The sequence below is a fragment of the Camelus dromedarius genome, chromosome 21, assembly GCF_036321535.1.
Source record: "Camelus dromedarius isolate mCamDro1 chromosome 21, mCamDro1.pat, whole genome shotgun sequence".
NCBI classification, from domain to species: Eukaryota; Metazoa; Chordata; class Mammalia; order Artiodactyla; family Camelidae; genus Camelus; species Camelus dromedarius.
The window spans coordinates 6,864,204-6,878,249 of NC_087456.1; the positions used below are offsets into that span (position 1 = coordinate 6,864,204).

At 57.0% G+C, this 14,046-nt stretch overlaps 1 protein-coding gene across 5 annotated transcripts in view; it reads left to right on the forward strand.

Annotated features, from left to right (window-relative positions):
* The window catches only part of TMCC2 (transmembrane and coiled-coil domain family 2), a 33,305-nt gene that overhangs the window by 17,904 nt on the left and 1,355 nt on the right, over positions 1-14,046 (forward strand). For 3 of the 5 annotated variants that reach the window (XM_031438724.2, XM_031438726.2, XM_010991372.3), the window contains one exon: positions 12,398-13,338. In XM_031438724.2, coding sequence (XP_031294584.1) covers positions 12,398-13,338 — 941 coding nt within the window. Of the gene's footprint in view, positions 1-1,551; positions 5,017-11,648; positions 11,774-12,397; positions 13,339-14,046 lie in introns of those variants that run through there. The other 2 variants (XM_031438728.2, XM_031438727.2) reach the window with 2 other exon arrangements.

The following is a 14,046-nucleotide window of genomic DNA, read 5'->3' on the forward strand; positions in this document are numbered from 1 at the left end:
CAGTGGAGCCCCCTTGCCTTTTAGGGGTCCTGCCCAATCAGGAGAGGGGCTGCAAAATGAGGACTCTGCCTCTTACGTAAGCTCTGACACTGGAGATCATAAGCAGCAGCTTCCTCTTGACTTTAGAACAGGATTTTGGACTCGGTCACCCCAGCAGGCAGCTGGCCTCCGGAATTAGCCTTTATTCATCTTTTCTCCACTGACATCCATGGCTTGCTTTTCTAGACAGAAAGTGCCCAGTGCTCTCCAGATGAGCTCTGGCTCCCAGGAGTACAAAACTCCCCCGGAGACGGAGCAAAGTTAGAGGAATCCCAGGTACCTGGCAAGACCTGATGTCATGCCTTCTCAGCCCACCTGTCTCTAAGCTCAGGCCAGAACCTGGCAGGAGACCCTGTGGCTCTCTGCAGCCCCAGGGTTGGGGGGTGTGAGCTGCTGCCAGCCCAGACCTGGGTGGGAGATGTCTGTCAGGCCCCCCTGCTTTCTCCCTCGGGATCATCAGCCTCGGACAGGTCCCAGTGGAAGGTGTGTTCGAGGCTCGGAAATCAGCCCCCCAATGCCAGAGCTGATCACAGTCAACAGCCAGAGGAGCTCTCTGCCCTCTGGTTCCAGACGACGACGAGCCAGCGCTGGTGATGTGGGCACGGGTCATGGGCGCTCCCCAGCCACTGGCCACATTCCTCTCTGGATCTGCCCCATCCCTGAGATACGAAACATGACCCTGGTCCCCTCTGCTGCCAGATGAGGCAATGGAAATACAGTATCATTTACCTGATCCCCACTCTGCCTCTTCTTTCTTTTCACAGGCACAGTTTGGGCTTTCTCTGTTTATGCGCCGCAGGGCAGAGGACTCTGAAATAGGAGCAGTGATGAGTGCACACAGCCTGCTGCATTCCTTCCAGGATCCTAGGGGAACCGAGGGTTCTCCTGAGCTGCAGTGGGGACTGGAGGCAGTGAGCGAAGTTCCTGGGAACCATAGCCCTCCCCGGCCTCCCTTTTCTTTCCAGTGACAGGCACTGGCCTGTTGCAAGCAGCCTGTCTGATTGTTCTTTGCCTCCCCACCCCTCCAGCCGCGCTGGCCCCTGCGCCCACATCCTGACTCCGATGCTCCTGCTTCTTTTGTCTCTTTGCTCTTCCTCCAGGTCTAGATTTGGGGAGTGTGCTCACTGCACACTTTTCCACTTCTTCAGACACCCCACCACTGGGACCCCAGAGCTAGGTCGGTATCCAGAGCTACTGAATAATTCAGCATGCTCAGCAGAGGCTAAGTCAGATCCTAAGTGATACTGTGACCAGGAGGCCTCCTTTGGGTGGCTGGAAAGGTGAACCCTACCCTGGAAAGAAAAGTGCTCTGTAATATTAACTTCATTATATAAGGTTTCTTCACTGCCTGAGAAGGCGACTTCAGACCCAAATATTATCTGGGCCCCATGCCGTCTACTGACTCCTGCAGGGTTCAGGACATTGTGGGCACCCCCCAGGCCATTGAACAGCGTGCTGCAGTTTGCAGACTGTTTTCACGTACATTTCTCATTAAATCACATCAGCTCCTGGTAAGCTCTGAGCCTTTGAGTCAGCAGGACGCCCCAAGAGTTCTGTGTTTCAGTCCTCTGCTTTTAGAAAGGAATTGTTCTAAGTTATTCTTGGCAAATAGGGTGGGGTGGAGGGTGCTCTGCTTCCTAAAAAGAGCCCCAAAAGGAGACACTGCCTCCTCTCTGGAGGAGGGGCTGTCCCCAGTGTCCTGGGGCTGTCCGCAGTATCCCTCCCCCAGGGGAACAGAGTGGCTATAGAAGGCATGGAATTGTCCCTCTCTTCCACCCACCTGGCACCAGTTTTGATTTTCTTAAAAGTGACCCAGGTGCGAGGTCCTCTCCGCTGCCCAGCGTCTGGCTCTTGACTGTGGCTGAGAAAGACCCCATAATCAGGAGTCTCTGTGGCATTAGACGGGCAAAGGACCAGTGGGCAGAAGAGATGGCCTCCTCCCTCTCTGGAAGCAGATGAAAGGTGGCGTGCTGTGTGCACGCCCCACACCTCTCTCCACTCTGGCCTTTCCTGGCTGCTTTTCCAGCTCACATGGCCGAGCCTCTCCACGTGCTCCTAGGAAACGCGCCCACCTTGGCTGCTCTAGTTCACCCGGTGGAAGATGAACCTGCCTCCCGCATGTCCCCAGAGGGAAGCAGGGCTCTTTGGTAACATGAGTTTCTAAGAAGACGCACCTACTGGCTGGCTCGAAAAGTGAGTGTTAGGGGAGGGACCTCCTAATACTGACCACTTCTCAGACTCCTGTTTCCAAGAGGTGAGCGTTTGAGTGACTGCCAGCTGTTCGTGGAGGAATCCTAACTGGGAGGTTTTCACAGCACATTTGGAGCCTGAGATTTTTTTGAGGCCTCACCTTGTATTTGAAGCTACTAAATTTAGCTGCTTTTCAGCGTTCATCTTTGCTCCTAAAGCCTGTGACTTCTCAGATTTTCCCCCCTCCAGAATGTGTGTGTGGTTTGTGCTTTTTTTTTTTTCCCAAAAGGAAGAAAAATAAGTAGGAAGATTTTTTAAGGGGGAGGGTGACCTGAAAAATAATAACAAAGGCAAAGGAAGAGACAAGAAAAATGTCATGTTTAAGAGCATTAAATAAAGAAGGGGGCACTGCCTGGAAATGAGGGGAAACTAAACCTAGGGGAACCCGGGGAAAGGGAGGGCTGAGACCTGCTGGGCATGCAGAGAGCCTCGTGGACAGGACCTGGGTTTCCTTCCGGTGTCCCCTTCCAGGACACGGAGCCTCCAGACTCAGGCCAACTTGGGAGAGTGGAAGGAGCAAGGCCAGTGACTGCCCTGCTCCGGCTCAGAGGGGGCCTGTCCCTGCCAGGCCAGCCCGGAGGTGGCTGCATGGCCAGGGTTACTAAGGTGTACACTTGGTGGCGGTTACCCAGCAGCACCTTCTCTCTGCAGGACAATCGCTTGGTGGCCAGTGTCTTTCCAGGCCCTGTTGCTTCAGTGCAGCTCTTCCCATGTCCGCCTGCCACCCTCTCAACTTGGCTCCATATGTAGCTACTTTTTGGCTCTTTCTACCCCAGACAAAGTCTTCCTGGCGCCTCCCAGAATGACAGTGGGGTGTGTGCGTGCATCCACATGTGAAGGAAACTCAGGACTAGTCATCTATCTCAATAAAACCTGCGACGTGTCAGCTGCTTTCACTCACGCTGCCATCTGAGCCTCACTACAGCCCTGGAGATAACGTATGATTTTGCAATTAAGAAAACCGAGACTTAGCTGCAGAGTTTCCAGGGCTTAGCTCATCTGCCCTCTCCTCTGTCTCCTGATGCACCAGTCTCACCCCTCAGGCCTCTTCCTCCCGGCCGCAGCTTTGTGGGTGCTGCCGCCTCCCCTTGCAGTTGTGAAGGGGCACCTGCAGGACCTGTGGAGGCCATATCCCTAGCGAGCGGCGGGGTGATGGTTTACAGCTGGCCTTCTGACCCAAACCCTCTAGCCCTGCCGCTGAAAGGCAGAGCTGGCGCCCAGGAGCGAGCGGTCTTCCTGCGACCCGTTCCCCTCCCGCCGGGGCTCTCCCGGCCCCACCTTAACGCACTCCTCCCAGCACGGTTGTGGACGCTGAGTCTCCCATCCTGCGCTGACTTGACCAAGTGTGGAGCCAAGACCCAAACCCAGGGCATCATGATGCCTCGGGCTGCTGCTCCCCACACCGGAGCAGGAAGCTCTGCGTCCTTGGCAGATTGGAGAACATTTCAGACATGTAAAGACAAGGGCAGACTCCAAAGGAGAAGGGACCCCTCTCCTGCCGACTTACCTGGCAGACACCCCCCGTTCCTGTCTGTCCCCTTTCTCTTAGCAGACTACTTGTCCACCTTGAGCCCCACTTGCCTTCTTCCTGCTCTTTAGCGATTATGGGTGAGTTGTCCCTGGAGGAGAGCTGACCCTCCCATTGGAGAGATGTCATAGGCCGTGTTGGGGGTGACTCTCCCCAGAGTCATCTTGGTGGTGCAATGAGGCCTTGAAGGAACCTCTTTCTGGGGCTTCTGAGCCTTCATGACCCCGGGTAGGTGGGAGTGAGACTCCGTGAGGGGCCATGAGGGTCCCAGGGCTCAGCCCTCTCAGCCCCCTCCTCGCCCCTGGGATCCTCCCGCCCCTGCCTAATGCTTTTTCCCCTCCCTCTGTTTTGCTTGTAAGGAAAGGTTACAAATCTTCGCTTGGTGGAGCCTAGAAAGGAGAGGGGCATTGCAGGGGTGTCTTGCGTGTGAGGCCAGGCTGCCTCTGTGGCTCCCTAGGGCAGGACTGTAGGAGATGGACTGCCTTCTGTCACAGCTCAGTGAGACAGATCAGGCAGTCACTCTGCAGACCTAAATATGAGGTGGGGTCAGTCTTACATTCAGCACAGTGAAGGGCCCGGATACAGTTAAGATCTGATCCCTGCCTTCTAGGGGCAGTGAGACCTGACTTGTTTATACCAGATGAACAGTGCACACTGTCAAAGCGCAAAGTAAAAATCAAGTACCATTGGAGGGAGGTCATTTACAGACACGGGTTGCTGCTGGAAGTGTCCCTGACCCCACGTGTTCCTGTCCTCACAAACCCTAAGTCATTGGCCACCGCAGATGTTTGTAAGGTTTCCCAGTGCCTAGGGTGGGGGGAACTCCTCCTCTTGGAGTTTTGGCAGAGGGCCCTGGCACTGGGCCCTAGAGATAGCCCTAGGCCCTTATCTCCCTGCACCTTCTTGAACTTGGGACCGCCCCGTCAGCGTGATCCACGCCGACCCTTAGTATTTAAGCCCTGAGTCCCTTGCCAGGCTCAAGTCAGTGCAAGATCGGCGTCGTCTTGACCGGTGATTCTGCTGTGGGAAGCTGCCTTTAGAGACGCCCAGCAGACAGCCCCCTGCACTCTGCTGGCCGCCCCGGTGCCATCTTCACAGCTTGTGCTTCCCAACTGTGGACCTCTCGCCCCCTCTGCTGGCCACTCACAGGATTTCCCACTAGGACTGTCAAGATGAAGTCCAAGGAGGAAGAGACGGCTGTGAGTTTGCCATGCATATTTTATCTTGGTTGTTTTTGCCCAGGCAGTGCTGAGGGGAGGAGGGTGGGGAACAGGAAGCAGGAGCTGGAGGGGAAGTGGCTGCAGTGGTGTCCAAAGCAGAGAGTGGATTTCCAGGATCTCAGAGGAGGGGAAATATCCTGGCGAGGCTGGCTGCTTTCTGGTTCCTCCAGGCAGTTTTGGAATAGGGAGGAAGGCTTGGGAGTGATGGTGCCTTAGCCATTGGGCAGGGCAGCAGGGAGAGAGGCAGAGGACTCCAGGCTGAGCTGGCTGTGTTAGAATCTGCCAGGGAGCCTCCTCCAGGCTCCAGCCTTTTTGGCTTTGAAGAGCTTTTCTCCATCCTGGAAGCCTGGCTGGGAGGCCCACTTCCATTCTGAGGCTGAAGAAGGGAGTGGATGGGACTGTTTGTGAGAGGGGCTTCTGATGCTGAGAGGCATTTGTGGGCATGCAGGAGGGGAGTGGAGGGGCGGGGCGTCCTTCTGGGTGGATGAAAGATGCAGGTGCATGTGTTGCCCTGTGCCCCCTCTGCCCCACCTCCCAGGCAGAAGTTGCGGCCTGTCACACCTGGGTGTCCTTGTGCACATGGGACTCACTAGTGGCAGCTGCTGGACTTGAGGATGGGCAGAGTGGTGGGGGGGCATCTCATCAAGACTCGGTCCACCCGCTGGGTGATCCTCCCTTCCCCTCCCAGATGGGAAGGGGCAGCCGTGAGCCCCGGGGAGGGGGAAATCTCCCAGAGCAATCCGCCCCTAATCCCCAGGCTGGGCCTCAGACTGGCGATGGCGGCCGCAGAGCCTGGGAGCTCGGGCACACCTGCTCGCCGACCCCGGTTTCCCTTGGCAAGCCCAGTGCTGCCCAAGGACTGTGACCCTGGGGGACTGGTGCAGCCGGCAGAAAGCTGGGGCCTCAGAGCCCCGGGCACCCCGTCACAGGCGCGGCTTCGGGACACGGTACCCGCACAGGTGAGGCCCTGGTGGGGATGGGGGTGGGGTTACGGGATGGGAGAAAGCCATTTCTGCAGTTAGTCAGGCGGGCCATGCCCCTCTCCCCTGGTCTCTCAGGGTGCAGCCCCCTCTCCTCTCCACTATAGAGAACTCTTTGTGGTTGGTAGTGGGGAGGAGGGGCGAACACCAGGCCTCCAGGCCTCGGCTGATGGGTGCCAGGAGGGGGCCCCAGGGTTGGGTGAGGAGACGCTGTGCAGGAAAACAGGTGAACCCTGGCACAGACACCTGCAGAAACCAGTGGCCATGTGTCAGGGGCCAGAAGAGCTGATGTGAAATAACATGGAAGGGGTGTTCCTGGTTGGGGCCACCTCTGTTTACAGAGGAACAGTGACAGGCAGAGGGGAGTGTGAACGCCCAGTGAGCACGACCCCAGTGGACAGTGGGAGGGCCCAGAAGCAGCGAAGTGTTGGGTGCTTGGAGCTTTTGGAAAATTCAGAGGATGGAGAATGGAGGAGGCCCCAAGGTGGGCGGGCAGCTCCAGGGGTCCGGCCAGGGATTTGGGTGTGAGGAGGCAGAGGGGACTGCAGGACATCTGTGTGAACAACAGGGCATTGTTCTCAGCCGGGCAGGGAATGAGGCGGCTGAGCAGAGGGTGTGGTTTTGACCCGAATCAGGGGGTGGACCTAACAGAAAGGACTAGAATCCAAGGGCTAGATGAGCATAGTGTTGCTCTGCTAGGAAGGGAGAGTTGCCCTTAGGATCAGGGTGAGAGAAGCACTTGCTGGCTGCAGGAGGGGGCCTGAAGCCTCCACCCCGTGCCCGGCTGCCTGGAGATCGTAGGTCCTGCATGGAACGATGAATCTGTCTGCTGTATCCTGCAGTCCTTTGTAGCAGCGCGAAATTCCTTATAAAGCCGCCGAGGGCCTGCATGCCACAAGGGAAGGGGCACCGCAGGAAGAGCCAGGGCCCTCACGCACCTGCCCTCGAATCCCCTAGATGGGACTGGGCCTCGCTGCAGGAGTTTTTCACCCGACTGTGCCCCAGTGAACAGACCCAGGTGTGCATACTGCCCTGCGTGTACCCCTTTCTCTAGGCATTTGCCTCCCTGTCCCCTGGAGAAAAGCCACTTAGGCTCCCAGGCACCAGTGGAACCACTGGATGGGCTGGTGCCTTTCCCTCCCCCACCTGTCCCCACCTGGTAGTGCTTGGATCAGCTGTGACAATGCCTCCAGAGCTGGGGTTGAGTGGCTTTGTACTGCCTGCATGTCCCCACCAGGAAGAGAAAGACCCAGGCTGTGCCTGCTGGCTTGGGAGAATGGGGGCGGCCCCTTCCTCCAGGATCGAGGGTTGGAATGTCAGGTTGGTGTGGAAAATGTCAGGTTGCCTCCCTGCCAGCTCCAACATAGGGTCAAACGGCCTCTGGGTGGAGGGTTTTATACTGTTCCTCTCCCTCCTGGCCTGGCTTACCTCGCTTTTCCTCTTGTAGAAGAGGGGAATCTGTGTGTTCTCCATCCTGAGAAAGGCGCCCAAGTCAGAGCCACGGGGCCAGAAGTCAGCAGATGGAAGCATCTCTGCTGAGTCACGCGGGCCCGACAGCCTTGTCACACTCGCCCGTGGGGCTCTTGGCCACTGCAGCCCAGGCCCTGCTCAGGAGCTGCACCCTGCGTGGACCTCAGCCCGCTTGGCCAGACCCGCAGACGAGGCAGGGTTGACACCCAACTCCACTGCTCTCCACCCTGGGAGGGGACCTTCAGGCCACCTGTCCCAGGATGATGGAGCCGCCCTGCCCTCCTAAAGGGGAACCCAGGGACCCCAAAGCTCTTTCCCTCTCCTTTCTTCCATCTTTTTCCTTTATTTTTTTCCCCTCAGAGTGACTGTAGTGTGAGCTTTCCACCCCCTAAGCAGGTGGGTAGGATGGGGAAGGCCCCATCTCTCGTGTCAGCTTGTTCTGGGGACCCTGACAGGAGACTTTGTAAATGCAGGAAGGGACTGCTTGTCCCGGCGGAGGGGAGCCACAGGCTGGGAGCCCTGTGCGGTCCCTTGGGAAGCTGGGAACACAGGTGTGGAGCACACACTCCTTGCACGTGTGATTGCTGATACATCTCGGAGGATGTTTATGTGTTTGTTCTGTTGCTGGAGAAATAGATCCTGACCCACATTTCACAGTTCACGTGGCTAATGCCCTCCCCTCTGCACTGAGGAGCTTCGGGTAAGCCTGGACCCTTCTGTCCCCACAGTGTCTGCCTTAGGGACCCAGGCCGCAGGGCCAGCGTGTGAGAGGAAGAGCCATGTCCCGTGTCTGGGCCGGGCTGACACAGGAATGTGAGCTCAGGCCTGGGAGGAGGTGGGAGCCCCGGGGGGCCCAGAGGAGCCAGGGCCGGAGTCCAGTAAACTGGCAGTGTGCCTAATCCGGCTTTGCTCGGAGCTGCTGGAAGTGGGCAGGGAGGAGAGTCCACGGAGCTGTGAGGCCTCGTGGAGGGGGTGTTCCCAGGGGCGTGTGGACCATGGTTGGGTCTCACCACAGCAGGGAAGCGAATAGGGAAAGTTGGGCCCTGGGCACTTCAGACAACATCCCAGCTAGCTCTTCCAGAACATTCATCAGCACTTCTTGGACCTCAGTCTGTGTGTAGAGCAGTGTCTGTGACCCCAGCCCTGGCTGGTTGGCGCCCTGAGCAGGGAGCACGTGTGGCCTCCAGGTTGCCTTGTGCGGACAGGTATTACGGAAGAAGCATGGCCCACCCTCCACGGTTCTCCCACCTGTGCATGGGGGTTCCTCCTGGGGTCGCGTACCTGAGGGTCCCGCCCCTCTCAGGCTGGAGAGTGGGGTGAGGAGGCCATGCTGCTGGCGGCTGGGCAGCCTGGGCCATGTGAGGTTCTGTGGTAGATACGAGAGAGGGGCAGTGGGGCCATCGTAGCCCACCCACTGCCGCACTCCAGGCTGGGGGACCCGGGGAGTTTTCGCCTGCTGGTGCCCGGGAGCTCAGTCATCTCTATTGTTCCTCTTTTTAGGTGCCCAACCCGACAGGGCTTGGGAGTGAGTTAGAAGGAGCCTCTGCTGTAATGAAAATGTGATCATAAGGTGAAGGACCCAGATACCCTCCCAGCTGGACCTGAGCCCAGGCTGGCAGTTGGAGGACCCTGGCCTTCCACACTGGGTTGTGCAACCATCACCTCTGTCTAGTTCCAGGATGTTTTCATCATCCCCAGAGGAAACCCTTACCCATTAAGCAGTCACACCCCACCCCCCAATTACTTCCTTCCCCAGCCCCTGAAAGTCACTAATCTGCCTTCTGTCTCTATGAATTTAACTATTCTGGACATTTAATTAATTAATTAATTAATTAATTATTTCGACAGGGCGGGGATTGGGTTTATTTATTTATTTATTTTTAATGGGGGAACTGGGGATTGAACCCAGGACCTCAGGCATGCTAAGCATGCACTCTACCACTGAGCTATATATACCCTCCCTGCTATTCTGGACTTTTAATATAAATGGAATCATTCAATATGTGACCTTTAGTATCTGTTTTCTTTTACTTAGTCTGATGTTCTCAGGGTTCATCTGTGTTGCAGCACTGATCAGTACTTCATTACTTTCATAGCCAAAGAGTATTCCATGTGGGAATATTACCAATTTTGTTTGCCCACTCACTGATGAGTGGACATTTGAGTTGTGTCCACCCTTTGGCTATTGTAAATAGTGCTGCTCTGAACGTATGTGTACAAGTACTTGTTTGAATACCCCTTTTCAATTCTTTGGGTGCACACCTGGGAATGGAATTGCTGGATCATACAGTAAATCTATGTTTAACTTTTTGAGGAACCTCCAGACTGTTTTCCACAGGCTTCAGGCATCATAGGTCTCCGTGGAGGGGCAGGAAGGAGCAGGTGTCCTGCAGGACCCCCACACTTGAGTCTGGGCCCCAGGGCAGAGAAGAGGGGTGGCGGGTGGTGGGGGCAGGCCCAGCTGGTTTTCCCCGAGTGTCTATGCTCCTCTCATTCGTGGGGTTTCACAGCCAGCTTCAACTCTGCTTTTCCATTTGTAAGCTAGACAACTGCCAAACTGAAGGGGAAAAGGCTCCAAGCTGCCAGACTGGAGCCAGGACAGGCAGGAGATTTGCTATTTTACACTCCCAAAGTGTAAAATAGTCCAAAGCACTTTTGCTTTTCACAGCCTTTTCGCATCCCTGTCTCATTAGCTCCTCCCAGTAGGTGGGACCCACGCTCTCCTCGTTATAAAGATGAGCCTACGGCCTGGCTGAGCTCAGCCAGATCCCCACTCATTTTCTGGCTGTTTTTTTTTTTTCCCTCATGAAGAGAGTGGAAAGAGGAAAAGTGTTGAGTCTCTTTGGAAAGCTCAGTGGCCTTGTAAGAGGGTCAAGTTCTTTAACATCAGAAGCTGTGTGTTGCATATAGAATTTAATTTTGTCTGGCTCAGTATCTTGATCGCAATATCAGTACTGAGTAAATTTGTTGGTGTGATCTTGTAAATCAACTTCATTTCCTCCACTGCACAAAGGACAAAAAAATTGTGCTGTCAGACCCAGACAGCATTCACGAGCGCCGCCCTGGACCCACACGGGGCCAAGTGATCGCTGGACGTCATCTTGAGTAACCCTCACCGAGGGCCTGAGACCAGATATGATTATCCTTATTCTACAGGTGGGAACACCGAGGGTCAGGAAAGTTGAGAGATGAATGGTTTGCCGTCACTGCTGGGAAAAGTGCGGGAGGAAGGGGTTTAACTGCAGGAGGCAGTTTTAAGTCAGATTGGTGCGGCGAGTAGACCTCGGGACAGGTCATGGAAGGGAGACGGAATTGGCTCCTCTGGTATACGAGGTCCTGAAGGTATAAGCACCTGGCAGGAGGGCAGGGGGACACGAGGGGAGCCCGAGAGCACATGTCAGAGGAGAGACTTGACCTCAGGAGGGATGGGAAGGGATGGCTGCTGTCCCCAGCATCCCCAGTGGAACCGTGACCTGAAGAGGCCGAAGAGGAAGCCCACAGAGAAGCCACCCTCCCTTGGCCCCTGGGTTTGGCAGGGCTGTTGGTTTAACAGCGTTTTTCAATAACTTTGCACCTTGGCCGAAGTGGAGCCCAGTGACTTCTGCCTACAATTGGCCCGGGCTGTTTCCGGTGAGCTGGGGGCACTTTCTTTGTGTTTAACCCCTTCCCCCACACTACCCCCCCCCCACCGTGCATATAAAGAGCGAATGACCTGACCGTACTGGGGTGTGCAGTGTGTAAAAATACATGAGGTTGAGCCATTTCCTGCTGCTTCCGTTGTTGCGTGGCGATAAGACACTGGGGACTCGGCTGTGGACAGAGATCCTCCAGCAGGCCGAGGGGGTCCCGCCCTGGGAGAGTGGGGCTCCAGGCCCGCCCGTGTTCATCCGACCTTGCTTTCCATCTTTCCTATCTTCTGTGACTTTTCCTTCCTCTCTCTCCCTGCCCCCCGTCCTTTCTCAGTCTCTCTGCTCCTGCTTTGTGCCACCCTGATGCACTCGGGAAGCCTGCCTGCCTGCCTGCCTACTGGCGGTGGGGGGAAAAGGCGCGTCCTCTCCCTCCTGCACATCCGCCCCCTTCCACGCTGGGCGGCCGGTACCCCAGGCTCCAGCCTGGACCCTGCTTCACTCGGCCTGTGGGTTGCTTCTGGGGCTTGAGCCCTCGGGGACCGGGCCAGCAGGCGGGTGGGGATGCGCTCCTTTTCCAGTTCTGGGAGACTAGGCAGGGCTGGGCGCTCCCACCCTATGAAGCGGAAGAGGTTGCTGACAACTCCGGAGAGCTGGAAGGTAATGGCAGGGCAGGGAGACGTGTCAGCAGAGGCGAGTGACCCGCTGAGCTGCCCTGGGGGAGCTCGGGCAGGGGAGAGCAGGGGCTGCTTCCTGTGCCTGCGTGGGGCCGAAGTGAGGGCTTTGGTCAGCTCTGAGGAAGAGGCCCACTCTAGGCAGGAGCCTTGTGGGGAGGTTGAGTCCAGAGGGACAGGGTGTCTCATCCCTGAGAAACGACCCCGTGACTCTGGTGAAGCCTCAGACCTGCTTGGTCCATGTGATGAGGCAGTAAGAGTTCTGGGCTACAGATTCTGTCTTCCTGCAGCTGTGTGTCCCTGAGCAACTTGCTTGAGCTCTATGGGCTGAAGGAGGAGCAGGTCTGCTTAGCCTGCATTTTAGGGATGTTATGGGGATCAGGTAGGTAGCAGATGAGTGAGCCCTTCCTAAATGGCAGCTGTGAGGAACACTGTTGTCATTGCTGTTAATCTTTTGGACTCTTCCTCAAGTTTCCTGTTCAACCTGCATCCGTTTTCCAGGCGGTGAAACCAAGTCCAGAGATGACCAGCGGCACACGGGAGACCCCTGCGGGCCCCGCCCTTGGTTTCATGACTTACATACACTTTCTCTGCTGGCCTTTTTCCCCAGGTCGACAAGGGGGACCTGGTGGCCCTGAGCCTCCCCGGCGGCCCCGGCCATGGTGACACCGACGGCCCCATCAGCCTGGACGTGCCAGACGGGGCCCCGGACCCCCAGCGGACCAAGGCCGCCATCGACCACCTGCACCAGAAGATCCTGAAGATCACGGAGCAGATCAAGATCGAGCAGGAGGCCCGGGACGACAACGTGGCGGAGTACCTGAAGCTGGCCAACAACGCGGACAAGCAGCAGGTGTCCCGCATCAAGCAGGTGTTCGAGAAGAAGAACCAGAAGTCGGCCCAGACCATCGCCCAGCTGCACAAGAAGCTGGAGCACTACCGCCGGCGCCTGAAGGAGATCGAGCAGAACGGGCCGTCGCGGCAGCCCAAGGACGTGCTGCGGGACATGCAGCAGGGGCTGAAGGACGTGGGCGCCAACATGCGCGCCGGCATCAGCGGCTTCGGGGGCGGCGTGGTGGAGGGCGTCAAGGGCAGCCTCTCCGGCCTCTCGCAGGCCACCCACACCGCCGTGGTGTCCAAGCCCCGGGAGTTCGCCAGCCTCATCCGGAACAAGTTTGGCAGCGCCGACAACATCGCCCACCTGAAGGACCCCCTGGACGACGGGCCCCCCGAGGAGGCGGCGCGGGCGCTGAGCGGCAGCGCCACGCTCGTGTCCAGCCCCAAGTACGGCAGTGATGACGAGTGCTCCAGTGCCAGCGCCAGCTCGGCCGGGGCGGGCAGCAACTCGGGGGCCGGGCCCGCTGCGGCGCTGGGGAGCCCCAAGTCCAACGTGCTGTATGGAGCTCCCGGAAACCTGGACGCTCTGCTGGAGGAGCTGCGGGAGATCAAGGAGGGCCAGTCCCACCTGGAGGACTCGATGGAGGACCTGAAGGCCCAGCTACAGAGGGACTACACCTACATGACCCAGTGCCTGCAGGAGGAGCGCTACAGGTGGGTGCCACCTCCATCCACGCTGCCCACCGCTGTGGAGAGGTGCTGAGCACCAGGTGACTCAGGGTGGTGGAGGCAGGTGGAGGAGCATCTGGAAGAGTCCTGGGCTGCTGGAAGGGGCCCGGAAAAGGCTCCAGGGAGCTTTCCTTCAGCTTCCAGGGCAGCTGGAAGACAGGATTATGGGACTTATGGAAGGAAGGCTTTGCCTGTCTCAGGAGCTTTGAGCATCCCTACTTGATGGTTATGTGGTTATTGTTGCAAAAAGTGGAAACCAAGGCAGGGGCCAGCTAAGTGGCCTTTTATTTGGGGAAACTCTGGTTAAGAACACTGACTCTGGGGCCAGGTTACCTGGATTCAAATCCCAGCCCTACTATTTACTCTTTTCCTTGAGCAGAATTCTCAATGCTTTCCTCACCTGGTGTCTTTGCCTGTGAAGTGGGAACAATGTGAATCCCTTTTCATAGGGTTTGTGAGGATTGAGTCCAAGCCTGTAAAGGCACAGTTTTTGTGGGTATCTGGCGTGGTCCACGGGAGCATCCAGCCGAAGCTCCTGAGTCAGCCAGGGATCGAGCTGGGGTCTCCGGTCCCCTCCTTCCCCTCTGCCTGCTCTGCTCCTTTCCTCAGTGCCTCTCGAGTGGCATTTGGCCCTTGCTCCCTGGGAGTCTTAGGGATCTTTTTCTTAGTTAGCACTTCTTGTTCTATTTATAT